Source organism: Felis catus, chromosome B3 (genome assembly GCF_018350175.1).
Source record: "Felis catus isolate Fca126 chromosome B3, F.catus_Fca126_mat1.0, whole genome shotgun sequence".
In the NCBI taxonomy this organism is placed as follows: domain Eukaryota; kingdom Metazoa; phylum Chordata; class Mammalia; order Carnivora; family Felidae; genus Felis; species Felis catus.
The window spans coordinates 68009129-68026992 of NC_058373.1; the positions used below are offsets into that span (position 1 = coordinate 68009129).

The 17864-nt window shown below is 42.4% G+C and overlaps 1 protein-coding gene across 2 annotated transcripts in view; it reads left to right on the forward strand.

Moving 5' to 3' along the window:
• The first annotated feature begins 1178 nt into the window (after positions 1–1178).
• The window catches only part of SCG5 (secretogranin V), a 59930-nt gene continuing 43244 nt past the window's right edge, over positions 1179–17864 (forward strand). For both annotated transcript variants that reach the window (XM_003987301.6, XM_006932660.5), the window contains exons 1-2: positions 1179–1320; positions 2866–3098. In XM_003987301.6, coding sequence (XP_003987350.5) covers positions 2873–3098 — 226 coding nt within the window. In that variant the 5' untranslated portion in view covers positions 1179–1320; positions 2866–2872. The remainder of the gene's footprint in view (positions 1321–2865; positions 3099–17864) is intronic.

Consider the following 17864-nt stretch of genomic DNA (forward strand, 5'->3'; position numbering starts at 1 on the left):
ACAGCTTAGAGCCTGGAGCCTGCTTCAGATTCTGTGTCTCACTCTCTCTGCCCCTGCCCCGATGGCATTCTGTCTCTCTCAAAAAATAAACATTAAAAAAATTTTTAAATAAAATACAAATTTCATATGAAACCTTTTGGTGTATCTTAAACGTCCATTCAACACAAAAGCAGTAAATTGTGATGGCTTCTCCATTTTTCCAAGCATAAAATGAAGATAACAGTAAACATGTTAAAGTAAAATTCTGGATTGAAAACCCCAGTATGTGTAAATAAAAAATAGTAATCCCCAGCGTTTGTGTTTGAGCCTAAAACCAATAGACCATATTTGTCCTGTTGATTTAGCACTGAAACAAAAAGCTGGAAACAAGCATCCATGAAAGAAAAGACCATAGGAAGGAGGCTTGGCTGTAAAACCTGAAAGGTCTTGTGTCTGTAGATGGTAATGGATTTGCTGCATAGAGCTAAAGAGATCTGGGTGCTACCCTCATCCGGGTACTTATTCTCTGGCCTCCAGGGTTCTTTACTCATCCCCAGTTTTGAACGAAATGTGCCATACTCTATTGTATGGTCTCACATCTCAATTTTGAATTTGGACTGAATTCACATGTTCAAGGTTGCTCCACAAGTCTTTAACAAAATATTCCAGGGCTACCTGGACAAATTTCTGCAATGTGCAGGGAGTTCAATTTCTTAAGAAATCTTGATAGTCGGTGTGGAAGTTTAGAAATAACAGAACTAACATTCCCAGGTTTTCGTGTGGTTTTGGTGTACCATTTTTAGCAGAAGTTTCTAATAAATACAGTTTTCTGTTCCGTGAAAGGGCTCCTGAAAGCACGCTTATGATGTACTCTAACATTAAAAGGTCTTAGGATCTCTTCATCTTTTGTCTTTGCCAGTATTGCCCCCTTCGTCTTCAAGCCGGAATACTTACAGAAAAAAATTAAAAAGCTGGGAAGTGGCAAAATTAAAGATGTGGTATTGGGGGCGAAGGACAAAAGTGGCGATCTGGCACACTGTTTAGAACACTGCTTGAGAAGAGGGGAATTACGTCCACAGAGGGTCGGATAGATAAAGAGCCTCCAAGACACGTGCATGTGGAGTGCGAGGGTTGAACCCTGTGTGGCTCACGGCAGGAGGCACCAGCGTCTGGGTGGCGATCTAGGGCGACCGCGCGTGGCCGCCTCCACCTGCTGGAGGAGCGGTGGGGGCGGAGCTAAGATGCGGAGGGAGGTGACGCACGCGCAAACCACATCACCAGGCTCCCGGCTCGACCCTCACCCAGGCCCAGACCGCGGCAGAATCCTCCGGCTGCCCCTCGGTGAGTCCTGCTTTGGTGCCTGCTCGACCCCCCTGAAGCCCACCTGAGACACGCGGGTTTTACGGGACTGGCAGGGGAGGGGGCGTCCTGCTGAAATCCTTGAGGTGGAGTCTGAGGGCAGACAAAGGCTGGGTGGGGATTAGGAGGTTCGGGTATAAACTGGAGGGGAAGAGTACCGAGGGAGGAAATTGGGTAGCTGATGAAATCAGGACGGTGTTGGCCCGGGGGTTAAATGAAACAAAGACATCCTGCATTCGCACCGGCCAGAGGAAGATGGAGATGGCAGGAGAGGTTGGTGTCTGCCTCCAGCCTTTTACGTCAGAATTGCAGGCTTTGCTGTCTCAGCTCTTTGGGAAACAAGGTTTTATATCTAGGGGTGGCTGGAAAAAGCCTTTCCTTTACAGAGACAGAAAATGGGGGTTATGAATATTGCAGTTTCAAGGAAGCAAATGAATCCTCCAACTCCCCCCACCCCCGAAGAATGGTCAAAAAGGAGGGTTTGCAGAGCCATTGCTTGCAGCGTCCGTCTTAAACAGGTTCAGCTGCAGCAGCGCAGAGCCATTGCTTGCAGCGTCCGTCTTAAACAGGTTCAGCTGCAGCAGCTGCAGAGGGAAGCTGCGTGAATCTTTGTTCCCTTGGTTTGCAGGCTTCTGCTTCCATCGAAGGCAACATTTAGGACAGGTTGACTCCCCAGATCAGTTTTCTCCCTCCCCTTCACCTGTTGTGTCTTCCTTCTCATCACCACCACTTCTTCAAGTTCTAACCTCTAGAGCCCTGAGGCCATATTGCCAACGTTATAGTCACAGTATAGGGGGCTCTGTGCCTGGCACTTTTTTGATGCTCCCAACAATCCTGTAAGACAGACGCTTTCCTCATGCCCGTTTTGCAGAGGAAGCTGAGGCATTCGCCCAGGATCACTCAGCTAGTATGTGGCTGAGTAAGCTTGCCTCTTCTCCCCTAGCAGACTGCAGGGCAGGCCTGAGCTGTGTGTATTTTCATCCCCCTCGGGTCTCAAATGGATTGGATTTTTGCTGAGCTGAGCTCTTCCCTTCCACCGCTCCTAACCTTTCTGTGCTTCTTTACCATTTGTATCTTCCTAACTCCTTTCTCAGAGCCTCTTTTTCCCCCGAGACTGGGAAGACTCAAGATGTCACTCTCCCTCTCCCTGTCTCAAAATCGAAGCAAGTTCTTCTTGTTGGATGGTTGGTTTTACTAAGAGAGGAGAGAGTGTTGGGGTTGGAGGTAATGAAGGCTTTCAGGGAACTGCAAGAAGAATAAAAAAAATAGTGAGAATGGCCATTCCTGTCTAGTCTTCCCAAGGATGTGCGTGCAGAGGGAACTGGCTATCTTGGATTGTTTTGTTTCTTCAGTACTGTTTCAGAGCAGATGCTCTGCCTAGACTGGGCACTTAAGGCCAAAGCAACCCCCTAAGTATTTTTCATTGCAGCCCCAATTGGGTGGTTCTTGAATCACTTACTTGCATCATTGATCATCACAGATGCCGACTGTGGCCATTTGATACATGTTGGTCTTTTTTTTTTGCAGGTTCACAATGGTTTCTGGGATGATTTCTACCATGCTATCTGGCCTATTATTTTGGCTGACACTTGGATGGACTCCCACATCTGCTTATAGCCCAAGGACCCCTGACCGGGTCTCAGAAACGGATATCCAGAGGCTGCTCCATGGTGTTATGGAGCAGTTGGGCATTGCCAGGCCACGGGTAGAGTATCCAGCTCACCAGGCCATGAATCTTGTGGGCCCACAGAGCATCGAAGGTATTTACTGTATTCTGCCAATTTGAAGTTTCCAGTAGCATTTAAAATAATTAATACATGCTGAAGAACCTTTACTTCCTCCCTCTGTTTTCCATTTCTTCTTTTTTATTTTAAAAAAATTTTTTTTAAGTTTATTTATTTTGAGAGAGAGAGAGAGAGAGCGCGCGCGCGCACAGGCAGGGGAGGACAGAGAGAAGGAGAGACAGAATTCCAAGCAGGCTCCTCACCACCAGTGCAGAGCCTGACGCGGGGCTTGAACTCACAAACTGTGAGATCGTGACCTGAGCCAAAGTCGGACACTCGACCGACTGAGCTACCCAGGTGCCCCCAGGTGCCTCCATTTTCTGTTTCTTCTTATTCTACACAATATATACATACATACATCCACATCAGAATATAAGTTTCAAGAGAACAGGGACCTTATCTGTCTAAGTTCACAGCTGTAGCCTTAGCACTTAGCACAAAGTCTGGTACATTAACATTTGACTGAATAAGGGAGCATCTGGCATTATTCCTAAAGAAAGATTAGAACCCAGATCCCATATCTGTCTTCTCCCATACTGACCTTTAGGAAATTGTGTCCCCACCTGGCTGCCTCTTTGAGTCATTGCCAACCAGTGTTTGTAAAAGATCCTTAAAATGCAGGACCTGTAGGATCTGACTTGATTCTTAGGGATGATGTCATATAAACCCAAAGGGAGCTGAAAGAGGTGCTGACATTGAGTTTATGTCAAACATTTTTTTGGAAAAAAAATTTTTTAAGTTTATTTATTTTGAGGGAGAGAGAGAGAGTACACTGTCAGTGCAGAGCCTGTCTTGGGATTCAATCTCATTAACTGTGAGATCATGACCAGAGTGGAGATCAAGAGTCGGACGCTTAACTGATTGAGCCACCCAGGTGCCCTGAGATATTGTGAATTATAACAAATGTTAATCAGATTGTTTTAGTGTGGCAAGACCACTTCCCCCTAGAATGTTTTTTTTCAATTTTTGGCAATACTGTAATACTTTTATTAAAAAACAGTACTTTGTTATTTAATGCTTTATTTATAGAGAGAATCTGAATCTAGTTCTTAGGAGTTGGTGACAAGCAGGTGTCTTTATGTTCATGCCTTGCTTTGTATTCTGATTCTGAATGTTCTCTTTCTCCAGTGAGGTGTAGTCATAAAGCAGTAGCATGGCTAATTTAACTACAAGGGAGCACTCCAAATATTTGCCCATGTGTGTGGGTTCCTAAGGAAAAATGTGAACTCTGAGTTTTGTCAGAATACACAACCAGTAAATGCTATTCTCTATGGCTTGATTATGCATAATTTTGACTAAGTCTGTGATTTCCTAAAAATGTTATCTGTCCTGGAAAACTGTAAGTACAATGGATATGGTTGACTTCATGGTTGATAGAGAAATGATTCCTGGGACGCCTGGGTGGCTCAGTCGGTTGAGGGTCATGCTCTCATGGTTCGTGAGTTCGAGCCCCGCATTGGGCTCTGGGCTGACAGCTCAGAGCCTGGAGCCTGCTTCAGATTTTGTGTCTCTCTCTTCCTCTGCCCTTCCCTTGCTCACACTCTGTCTCTCTCTCAAAAATAAATAAACATTAAAGAAAAATTAAAAAAAAGAAATGGTTCTCACATCTGTCTTGTTACCCATAGTTGTCAGCCCCTAAGTAAAACTAACTCTGTGGGATTGTTGTCTGTTTAGGTTGGCATTGGATTTCAGAAACGGATTAACCAATAATTTGAATTAGCAAGCATGCAAACTTAGCATAGGGCTTGGATCAGAGCAAGTCAGGGCTTCTTGGCACTCCTTTTGGGATCAGTCTAAACCCTTCCCACCACCTGCACCTGTCGTTTCTAGCCCACCTATCCATTTCAGACCAGCTTTCTTGAGACCGTAAATATCTGCCCTTCTAGTGCAGGAAGTGCCTGATTAGTCACCCAACTGTTGTCATGGAGAAAGCTCTCCAAGTTTCCATTAATACCTGAGGCCTGATCATCTGTGTGAAAGAGAAACAGCAGCTCCCTGGCAATCAAAAGCTTCTGTTTATCCAGAGCCTCATCTTCTTCGCTCAGTATGCAGTTATTTAGCACCCACCCCAAGGCAGCCAGTGTGCAGGGCGGGGGCAGCTGTGCCCTAAAAGATGCTCAGGCTAGGGCTGGGAGAGGGAGAGAGGTTACTACAGTGCACCATGGCAACTTTTTTGGTAGATGTACAGACAAGCTGCTGTCATGGAAGCAAAGAATAGGAGTGATTTATTCTGCTTGGGAGTAGATAGGGGTGGCTATAAGAAAATGCTCCTGGGGGCGCCTGGGTGGCTCAGTCGGTTAAGCGACAGACTTGGGCTCAGGTCACGATCTCGTGGCTTGTGGGTTCGAGCCCTGTGTTGGACTCTGTGCTGACAGCTCAGAGCCTGGAGCCCGTCTTCGGATTGTGTCTCCCTCTCTCTTTGCCCCTCCTCTGCTTGCTCTCTTTCTGTGTCTCTCAAAAATAAACAAAAAACACTAAAAAAAAAAGAAAAAAAGAAAATGCTTCTTTAAAGAAGCAACATTTGATTTGCGTTTTGAAGTCTTTTAGGAGTTCATCAGGGAACAATGAGCGAAAAGGCATGGAGGTTTGAGAGAGCATGGATTAGGACAATTTAGAATGAAGAATTCTGTTTCCGTCATTACCCGTGGTGATGTGAGGTCATGGCCATGTTAGGTCACCTCTAACAGTGTCTGTGTAAGGGATGAATACTGGCTTGCATTTGAGTTTTTTATTACTCTATAACAAATTACCTCAAATTTAGCACCTTGCCATAATGCTCATACATTATCTCATAATTTCTTTTGGGCAGGAATCTAGCATGGGTTTGCTGGGCCCCTCTGCTCAGTCTCATCAAGGTGTTTGTTGGCTGGAGCTTGGGGTCCTCTTTCAAACTCATTAAGGTTGTCAGCAGAGTTCAGTTTCTTGCTGCTGTAGGACTGAGGTCCTTTCTTGCTGGCTGTCAGCCAAGGTCCCTCTCAGCTCTTAGAGGCCACCCCAGGTTGTAAGCCACATGGCCCTAGCACAATATGGCAGCTTGCTTCTTCAAAGCCAGAGGGAGAATAAATATCCCTTTAGTCTCCTAATTATAGTGTAATTATGGGAGTGGCCATCCCATCCCCTTTGTCATTTAACAAGGGAATGATATCTCATTATATTCACAGGTCTCACCCACACTAGAAGCAGAGGATTATGCAGGGTGAGGACTCCAGGGTGGCAATCTTGGGGGTCATTTTAGCATTCTGCCTATTACAGCTTGGATGAGAGCTAATAGAAAATAGTCCAAAGGCTTTGGGGGAAAAAAGAAACAAAATAAGAAGCCTGGCCTTTTCCCAGTCTTAAACCTTAGCACTTAATTTGTTGGGTGGCCTAATCCTTGTTTATGTGAGTATAGCATCATTTCAACTCATCCATTTATTTGAATCGTCTCTGCTCATTTACTCATGCTAATTCCCAGGCTTCTGACAGATATGTGTGGTATCTTGTATATCCCTTCCAACGTTTATTGTAGGATTCTATTATGAAGGACTAAGTTAGAAAAGTATTTTGTTTTGTTTTGTTTTTTATAGAAAGGATAGATATATGTATGCTGGTATGAATTTTAACATATGTTTAATGTAGGCTATTTGCAAAGACATCTGAATTTCAGTGCCAGCTCCATCATTTAGTAGTGATATGACAGTGAGCAGATTACTTCTCTAAGCTTCCATTTAGCTTGGGGGTAGGATTTGAATTTACTCGCCTGCAAGCAGGTAATATTCCAGTTCAGAAAAAAGTGTTAGCACACATAATTGCACTACTATGAAATCACTTCTCAGTGAATCATCATCATCACTTTAGATGACAATTACTGGACTCTCAGTCCCTTGCAAGAAGAGATATTTATTGTCTAATGAATGGCACATCAAAGATGACGTTCTCTTATTTTGTCTACTCTGATTAATTGATCATATGATCCTCAGATTAATCTCATTATTGAAGATATATATTAGTCCTCAAACAGTAAGGTTATAAACTTGCCTTTTTCTATGGGATACAGGATATAGGATCAGTATGAATTACCATTGGGTCACTGTGGTCAAATATTCCGTTAAAAAACTTTCCCTCCTTTGATCTCATATCCCTTGTAGTTATTGTACTTTTTTTTTTTTTTTTTTTTGCTGCCTTTCCCTGCAACTGTTCACCACATACCGATCACACTTCCCTACTTCCCGATTTCTTCTAGTCCATGGTAGTCCACTGTTCCTGCCACTTATTTACCAGGTCAACAAGTATTTCTTGAATGCCAGGCACTGTTGTAGGTACCGGGGAAAGAAACATGAACCTCAAAGATTGGTAGGACAGGAGAGATATAGTCCCTGAATAAAGAAATAAGTAAAACACATAATAAGTCAAATGGCTCTAAGTGCTATAAAAATATAAAGCAGAGGAGGGGGATGGAGGAAGAAATAACTTAAATAGGGGGAGGGGATTACTCCCTGGGAAGATAAGCAAAACTCTTGAGAGTTGGAGAGCGAACTGTGTGATATGTGGGGGAAGATGTTCCAGGGAAAGAGCTGCACATGCAAAAGCTAGATGGGAGCAAGGAGGCTAGTGTGGCTGGAGCCCAAGACTCGGGAGGACGGTAGGAATGAGGCTTGGCGATGGCAGCAAGGGGAGGTGGGAGGCGCAGTGCGTGGAGACAGATCACTTCACGGGGTCTCTGGCTTTTCCTCTAAGTATGTATCCTTGAAAAGGATCACTCCAGCTGCTGTATGAAAATATTTCTGCAGGAAGGGAGGACTGGAATAGGGGAGATAAGTTGAGAGCCTGCTGTAATCACCTGGAGCAGAGAAGTGTTAGCATGATAGGTAGGGAGGTGGTGAGACATGGTCAGATCGGGGGTATATTTTAAAGTCAGAGCCAACAGGATTTGCTGCTGGGTTGGAGGCAGGAACTGAAAGAAAGAGGACTCACGGGTGACACCAAGATTTTGGCCTGAGGAACTGGAAAGAACGGTTTTCTCCAGGAGGAGCAAACCGAGCTTCTCCTGAAGAGTTCAAGTTCAGTTTTGCATGTGTTCATTTTGAGATGCCTTGGATGGTTCTCGTCAAGGCCAACCACCCTTGCCAAATTTACCTGCATTCTGCCTTCGTCCTACTCACCTTTGGCAGCATTCGGCACATTTGACCTTAACCTTTTTATTTTCTTGGTTTTTGTGCCAAGATGGCACGCTTTTGGCTTTCCTCCTTCCCCTTTCCCATTAACCATTTTCTTCCAGTGTTCCTTGGCAGGTTTCTCCCGCTGCTCTAATGCCACCTTTAATTATTAAGTTCTCCGGGGCTCAGTGCTGGGTCCACTTCTTTTATTCTTCTCAATTCTCTGCCTACATGATTGCATTTGTTCTCTTGACTCCAAAAGCTATTTCCCGAACTTGTTTCTTGTCTATGTATAGGCTTATGTGAACTGCTAAATTACCACATGTCAATCCTGATTTCTCTACCACCAGCTTCCTCAGCGTGTTTATATCAGTCTTTTCTGTCTAAATGAATAGTGCTACCACTAGGCCATACAGGCAGGCCAAAACCTGGAGTAATCTTCAGTATTCTCCTTTACATGTCATACCCAAATTATAAGCAATTTATTCATGTCTGTTTCTAAAATACATCTGTAATTTGTCTGTCCTCTCTTTTCTCTGGCTCTGCTCCAAACAAGCTGCTTCAGGATACCATTGTGTCTGGCATGGATTTATGAAATTGTCTGTTAGTAACTGCGTTCCTTCTGCTTTTCGTTTCCTTCAAATTGTTCCCCACAGGAAAGGCAGAGTTAAACTTTAAAAATAAAAGTTTAGGGGTGCCTGGGTGGCTCAGTCGGTTGAGTGTCTGACTTCGGCTCAGGTTATGATCTCGTGGTTTGTGGATTCGAGCCCTGTGTCAGGCTCTGTGCTTTGGATTCTGTGTCTCCCTCTCTCTCTGCCCCTCCCCTGCTTGCGCTATGTGTGTGTGTGTCTCTCTCTCTCAAAAATAAATAAACATTAAAAATTTTTTTAAATAAAATTTAAATCCCATCACTATCACTCTTCATGGTTAGAATCCAATCAGTGGTTTCCTGTTGCACCTTGATTAAAACTAACACTTCTACAGGCACCTGGGTGGCTCAGTCGTTTAAGCATCTAACTCTTGATCTTGGTTCAGGTCGTGATCTCATTGCTTGTGGGTTTGAGCTCCACACTGGGCTCCACTGAGTGTGGAAACTGCTGGGGGATTCTCTCCCTCTCTCTATCAGCCCCTCCCTTGCTTGTGCTCTCTCTCTCTCTCTATCCAAAAATAGAAACAAAAATAGAATAACACTTCTAGCCATGCCCTGCAAGGACCTACAGCTCCTGCACACCCTCCTCCCCAACCTTGCTCTGCCATCCGTCCCTTCAATCCCTTGATCACACCCAGTGCATTTCCCACCTCCAGCTTCCCACTCCTTGTTCTTCTCACTCTGCCTGGTGTACCTTCCTCTTCCATCTCATTTTCAAAGTCGCCTACTCAGAGAGGGCTGCCCTGACTGCTCTGTCTGTGTAGCTAACATTCTCCGTCAGTGTTCTTTTATTTTTTTAAACCTCCATAGCATCTTTTGTAATTTATAATTAAATGTTTGTTTCCTTGTGTATTATCTGTCTCCCCACTGCAACGTAAGCTCCATGAGGCTGTTTTATTTACTACTTTATACCAGGACACATAGCAGGCATATAGTAAATATTTGAAGAATGACTATATAATATCAGGCGAAAATAAATATATCTAGTGGCAACAGGTAAGTTCATACTGTTTGACATCTGGATCTATTAAGACTTTTCTCCTTTCAGTTCAAGGAGGATATTTCATTTATATTCTGTGTTTTTAGAAAATCTTCCTAGAAGTTTTTGCCCAGAGCTTGGTGATACATGCTCAGCAAAAAGTCTGGTTTACTTTGATTGTGACTGATAAGCACAGTACAGGTACAAGGTCCTTTCTACTCCTGCCTGTTGACAAACTGGAAGGACCTTTTGCAGTTCCAAAACTGAACCAGCAGGGGGCCAGCTAGACTCACAGTATATCCGAGGAATCCTGAAACTTGGTTACCAGCTTCCTGGTTAAATTGCCAGTTGTTAAGTGGTCACTAGGGAGGAAGCATTTGCCAAAAACATCTGAGAGCATTGGGGGATTTTATTTCTCCAGAGGCACCTTTAACATGACTTGGTAAGGAGCATCTTTCAAAGTATACATTCTTAGCCCAGAGCAAAATGAAAACACAGAGTAAAAATAAGGACCAACTTGTTTTATAGAGGACAGAATGTTCACTTTGATGGCCAGTAGAACCAAGGCTGAGTCTTGGCCATACTGTTCACAAGCTGTATGTGACCTTGGCAACCTTCCTGAGTCTTAGTTTTCTCATCTATAAAGTAAGGCTTTGAGCCCACTTGCTCACCTGCAGTGAGTGGATGCTGTTAGTAACTGCCTTGCAACCTGCCTCCTCTCATGTGGATTATTAGCAACACACTTTCATTCTTTAATGGCTTTCCCCTGATATTATTCTTGATTACTCATCTGGTTAGAAAAGCCCCCTTGTATTTCAGCAGCGGCCATCTTCCCCCAAGCCCAAAGTTGTTTACTGGTCCCTGTGACATACCTGAATGGCTCCTGTTGTCATATTGTCCCCAGAAACAAGAGAAGCCACCAGACAGCAAGGTGATTCAGAGGAGCCATTTGCCATGGGGTAGAGACTCTTGGAAGTCAGGAGCTGCTTTACCAGCTGACAGTAATGTTGGCCTTGGATGAATTCAGTCAGAAAGTGTGCTTTAGTTTTTAGAATATTAATAGCCTCTGGTAAAAGTGGGTCTCCTGAGTGCCTCCTGTTTATTTTCCCCACAATTCTAGGCCACCAAATACCTAGCTTTGTGATAACACCAGATAACAAACCACTGGAGAGAAATATATAAACACTGGCATTTAATGGTTTCAAATAATTTTAAAGTTTATTTATTTGCTTAGAGAGAACAAGCATGCATATGCATGCATGGTGGGGTGGGGCAGAGAGAGAGAGAGAGAGAGAGAGAGAGGGAGGGAGAGAGGGAGAGAGCTTCCCAAGTAGGGCACTCCTGATGCAGGGCTCGATCCCACGAACCATGAGATCATAACCTGAGCCAAAATCAAGAGTGGGACACTGAACCGACTGAGCCACCCAGGCACTCCTCAAATAATTTTAAAGCTATATTACCAAACATAAAAATACCAAAATTCTTTTTTACAACACTGACTTTTGGACCTCAATATTTCCATTTCAAAACAAAGAGAACCAAGATTGTTTTCCTAATAAATATCAAGAGGAGAAAGAGTCCTCTGTAAGGTAAAGCCTATTTGAAGGGACACATCCTAAGGAGCATTATTAGCCAGACTTTGGACTCTGTAAATAACTGCAGTGCCTCCATTTTGCCATAGGGAGGCAGCAGTTGCTTCCCATTTGAAGGTTGGATGGGAGAGAGACTTAAACACTGAACGGCAGAGGGGCCTCACTTATTTCTGGCTAGCCTCTCTGCAGTTAGAGGAAAGGATGGGGCTGACTCTTGACCCATGAATCCTGACTAAAATCTTTCTAGGCTGGCCCCATCCTGGGGAAGCCAGTGAGAGCAACGGGTTGGATCTTTGAGAAGGCCAGGGCCTCCAGTTTGGCCCATGTCCTTTGGGGTTCCATTCAGCTCACCCTGAACTCAAATCCTTAAAAAAAAGTCCCTGGATGAATTCCAGTTTTCCATCTTAGTCAATTGCATGGATAATGATAAGAAATTCAAAAGGAGTAGTGGGAGGTTTGGAGTTTTTTGGGGGGAGGTGGAGGCAGGATAGGGAGTTGAAAATAATGACTTATTTTTCTGTTGTGTTTAAGTTGCCCTGCGACATCCAGGTGCAGGTGTCCAGGAGGCACTTAGATGTATATGACACAGGAGAGATGCTGGGGTGAGGGGAGAGATTTCAGAGTCCTCCCCATGGTATTGGTGGCTGATGCTGTAGGAACAGGTGAGGGTACCCTGGGTGAGTGTCAAGGAGGAAGAGCAGAGCACCTAAGAAAAAGCCCTGTAAGACTCAGTCTATGAGGGCCAGGTAGAAGAGTCTACAAGGAAAACAGAGAAAGATTGGCCACAAGGCATCAGAATGATGACGTGTATAGAAAACAAGGAAAGAAAGTATTTCAGGAACTGGCAGTGATTGCCATGGTAAAAAAATCTGCAGAGAAGTCATATGAAATAAGGGCCATCAGGTATAAAGCGTTCACTGGGTAGAGCAACACCAGAGTCACTGGGGCACTTGGGCAGAAACCACGGGGCAGGACACAGGGAAAGCACCATGTAAAACCCTCTTCCCAAGAGGCTAGGTAAGGGGGAGAAGACTGACTAAGCCTTATGGAAAGCATGGGGGATGGATGCCAGAGAGCTGAAGAAGGTTTTTGTTTAGGTTCTTGGTTTTGGATGGGAGAGATCTGAACTTGTTGAAGTGCAAATTGGCTAGAACCAGTGGAGAGGTAGCCTTGAAGATGTGGGATGAACAGCAGATAACTTGAGTGGTGAAAGTTCCTGAGGGTGTGGGAGGGGATGAGAACTGGAGCACAGGTGGCCTGGGTCTGGTCCTTCCTCCGTGGGCAGAAAGGGAAGAGGCAGAGGGGCATCGGGGTGCAGTGAAGTTTGGAGGTTTAGGCCTCAGTATTTGTTGTAGACACTCTACCATTTCGAGCCACCTGCTCAGAATTAAAATAAGAACACAGGAAGTGCAGTCAGCCTCCCAAATCTCTATTTGTCATCTTATGTATCTCATACACCTTGCCTGTATGTTTTTTGGTATTTTAAAGTATCAGATATCTTCAACTTTTTGTGAACTCGAAAAACTCATTTTGGGGCCCCTGGGTGGCTCAGTCCATTTAGTATCTGACTCTTGATTTCAGCTCAGGTCATGGTCTCATGGTTTATAAGTTCGAGCCTCAGGTCAGGCTCTGCTCTATGTGGAGCCTGCTTGGGAGTCTTTTTCTCCCTGTCTCTGCCCTTCTGCTCTCATGCACGCACGCAAGCGTTCTCTCTCTCAAAATAAATAAACTTAAAAAAAAAAGAAAGAACCTCACTTTTCCTATTGTGTTTCCCCTTTACTGTCACAAGACTGCCACACACAAAACACTTCTGACCCCAGATGTGGGGGGGGATTTCCCACACCAGGCAATTCTGTGACACTAGTTGAGTGTCCTATAATTTAACTCAATTCTGACATGACCTCCCTGGAGAGAGTGGAAGCTCCCCCAGCTTAAGGGCTCAGTCCCACAAGACTCCCCCACTCCAGATGCCAGCTTCAAGTCCAGACAGTCACCTGTGCTTCTGACTCACTGGCTATAATTCTGAGGTTCCCGCCACCCACTCCTCAGGTTAGATTGATTTACTAGAGCAGCTCATGGAACTCAGGGAAACACTTACATTTACTGGTTTGTTAAATGATATTATAGAGGAGATAGATGAACGGCCAGATGAAGAGATGCATAGGGCAAAGTCCGGGAGGGTCCCTAGTGAAGGAGCTTCTGTCTCCATGGAGTTGGGGTGCACACCCTCCCAGTGTGGGTGTGTTCACCAACCTGAAAGTTCCCTGAACCGTGTACTTTTGGGATTTTATGGAGGCTTCACTCTGTAGGCATGATCAATCATTAAGTCTGTTTTCAGCCCTCACCCCTCTCAAGAGACTAGGGGGCGGGGCAGAAAATCTTAAGCTTCTGATCATGGCTTCATCTTTCTGGTGACCAGTCCTCATCGGGGAGCCACCCAGGTGCCCACCCAGAGTCACTTTATTAGAACAAAATACACTCCGGTCATCCAGGAAATTATAAAGGGTTCCAGAGCCCTGTGTCAGAAACCAGAGTCAAAGACCAAATACTAGAATTCCTAGTACTCTTATCACCTAGGAATTTACAAGGATTTCAGGAGCACTCTGCCAGGAACTAGGACAAAGTCCAAGATATATTTTCTGTTATCTTGCATGGATATATCATCTAAATACTAGTTATTTATTCTGTTACGGCATTTTTGTATTTATGTTATGAAACCCATATATAACTTGTAAAATATAATTCAAAATGAAAAAGACTGTCATCTTTGTCTCCTTTCTTTTTTGATTAATATAATGAATGTTTTCAGTGAGGCATTAACCAAGATGACAACTAGAAATAATCTTAATGGGATGTTGGGGAATGTTGTGTGTGCATTTTATATGACTTTGCAACAGTGCAATACAAAAAATTAGTATGATCTCACTGCATACATAACACGGGAAGTGATGTGAATCCCCCCAAAGTAATGGTTTGTCGCGTGTCACAGTTTCAAAGTAGTAGGTTTAGTAATTGCAAACAGTGCTTGTTGCATTTTAGCAGATAAGCAGAAATAGTCATCATCCTTGGTCAGGATTGTTGTTGAATTATGTGAATTTTGAGTCATGTTGGCATCTTCGGCTCACCCCTTAAGTAAAATGTGGCCATTTATAATGGCAGAGGGGGTCATGGAAAACCAGCACAGTTACTGAGATTCAGTTTACTGTGTAACGACTACTAATTTCTGCACCACGTGTCTTCAGGACAATTGCTATGAAGTGCTCACTTCCACACAGGTTGGAACCTGCATGAGTCTGAGCCTCCACATATTTTCATGGAATTCAGGAGAAGTCAGAGTATTCGTCAGGGTTTTCCAGAGAATCAGAACAAATGGTCTGTGTATGCATATGTGTGTGTATTTATAAATAAATTATAAAATATGTTTATATTTATATAATATATAATCATAAGATTTTAATAATTATTAATAACCATTAATAATTATTTAATAATCATAATGATTAAGTGATTATCAAATAATTAAATTAATAATTTGTTGTAATATAATATACTATTATATACAATATATGATATATAATTATATATAACATATAACATTATCATTACAATTATAATCATTAATAATGATTGCTGTGAGTGGGGTGTTAAAGTCTCCTACTATTATGGTATTACTATCGATGAGTTTCTTTATGTTTGTGATCAATTGATTTATATATTTGGGTGCTTTCACATTTGGCACATAAATGTTTATAATTGTTAGGTCTACTTGGTGGATAGACCCCTTGATTATGATATAATGCCCTTCTTCATCTCTTGATACAGTCTTTATTTTAGATTATCTGATATAAGTATGGCTACTCCGGCTTTCTTTTGTTGACCATTAGCATGATAGATGATTCTCCATCCCCTTATTTTCAATCTGAAGGTGACTTTAGGTCTAAAGTGGGTGTCTTGTAAATAGCATATAGATGGATCTTGTTTTCTTATCCAATCTGTTACCATGTGTCTTTTTATTGGAGCATTGAGTCCATTGATGTTTAGAGGGAGTACTGAAAGATGGGAATTTATTGCCATTATGATGTTGTAGAGTTGGAGTTTCTGGTGGTGTTCTCTGGTCCTTTCTAATCTTTGTTGCTTTTGGTATTTATATATGTAGATAGATAGATAGATAGATAGATAGATGTTTTTTTTTTTTCATCTTTTCTCCCCTCAGAGAGTCCCCCTTAAAATTTCTTGCAGGGCTGGTTTAGTGGTCACAAACTCCTTTAATTTTTGTTTGTCTGGGAAACTTTTTACCTCTCCTTCTATTTTGAATGACAGCCTTGCTGGATAAAGAATTCACGGCTGCATATTTTTCTGATTCAGCACATTGACTATATTCTGCCGCTGCTTTCTGGCCTGCCAAGTTTCTGTGGATAGGTCTGCTGCAAACCTGATCTGTCTTCCCTTGTAGGTTAGGGACTTTTTTCCCCTTGCTGCTTTCATGATTCTCTCCTTGCCTGAGTATTTTGTGAATTTGACTATGATATGCCTTGTTGATGGTCGGTGTTTGTTGAATCTAATGTGGGTCCTCTGTGCTTCCTAGATTTTGATGTCTGTGTCTTTCCCCAGGTTAGGTATGTTTTCTGCTATGATATGCTCACATAACCCTTCTACCCCTATTTCTCTCTCTTCCTCTTCTGGGACCCCTGTGATTCTGATGTTGTTCCTTTTTAATGAGTCACTGATTTCTCTAATTCTTAAATCGTGCTCTTTTGCCTTCATCTCCCTGTTTTTTTCTGCTTCATTATTCTCCATATGTTTGTCCTCTATATCGCTGATTCTCTCTGTTCTGCCCCATCCATCCTTGCCGCCATGGCATCCATCCATGATTGCAGCTCAGTTATAGCATTTTTCATTTCATTCTATTTTTTACTTCTTTTTATCTCTGCAGAAAGAGATTCTAATCTATTTTCTACTCCAGCTAGCGTTCTTATTATCACGATTCTAAATTCTGGTTCAGACATCTTGCTTGTATCTGTGTTGGTTAAATCCCTGGCTGTTGTTTCTTCGTGCTCTTTCTTTTGGGGTGAATTCCTTCATTTTGTCATTTTGAAGGGAGAAAAGGAATTAGTGAGGTAGAAAAATTAAAATTAAAAAATATTAAAATTTAAAAAATATTAAAATTAAAAAAGTAAACACACACACAAAATCTAATAAATGATGCTAGATCCTAGGTGTGTGTTTGGTCTGGGTGTTGAAAGTGGTTTGACAGATTAGAGGGAAAAAAAAGGCGGGGGAAGGAAATCATTTCAGAATTTGAAAAAATGAATACACTGAAGTAGACTAAAATGAGATGATGGGAATAAAATAGAATTTGAAAAAATTTACACAAAAGTAAAGAATATAGTAGAAAAAAATTAAAAATATTTTTAATAAAAATTAAAAAGAACAATGAATTTTTTCTCTTTCTGTATTCAAGAACAAGAAAAGAAATGAAAAAGAGAAAAAGAAATAAAAGGGAAATCGTTTGAAAATTTGAAAAAGTGAATACACTGTCATAGTCTAAAATAAAATGAGGGAAGTAAAATAGAATTGAAAAAATTTGCAAAAAATATAGTAAAAAAATTAAAGAAAAATATTTTAATAGAAATTAAAGGAAAAATGAAGTTTTTCTCTTTCTGCATTCAAGAAGAAGAAAAATTAAAAAGAGAAAAAAGAAAAAGGAAAAAAGGAAATTGTTTGAAAATTTGAAAAGGTGAATACACTGAAATAAATAGACTAAAATAAAATGATGGAAGTAAGATAGGATTTGAAAAAATTTACACAAAAGTAAAAAATATAGTAAAAAATTTTTTTAAATATTGAAAATAAAAATGAATTCTTTTTCTGTATTCAAGAAAAAAGCGAAAAAGAGGAAAAAAAAGAAAGAAAATTGAATAGATGGATCTGCTAACAGATTCCAATAGGACTGAAATTACTTAGTTTTCCCCTAGAAGTCAGACTATGAAGCACTTTATAGTCCATAAACTAAGTAGGTGGTGAGACCTGTGTTCTTGAAGAGCAAGGTTGGCCCAGTTGGGCGGGGCTCAGTGTAACGGCTCTGTTCTCCACTAGATGGCGCTGCTAGCCTACCAGGGTGGATTGTTTCCGCACTCGTATGTGCATATGCGCATGCGCGGGAGTGGTGAAAATGGCGTCACCCAGCTACCCAGTCTCTAGTACCGGAACTCTGTTCTCCCCGATCAGCAATCGTTCACCCGTCCTCTGTCTTCAGCTTGCATCCACTCCCCGCTTCTTCACTGTCCATGACCAGGCCCTAGGCAGTATCTCTCTCCCGAGTTTTGTCTCAGATGTGGCTGTTTTCTCCGGCCCCTTACTTCTGAAGGACTGCAGCTTTGACCCGTT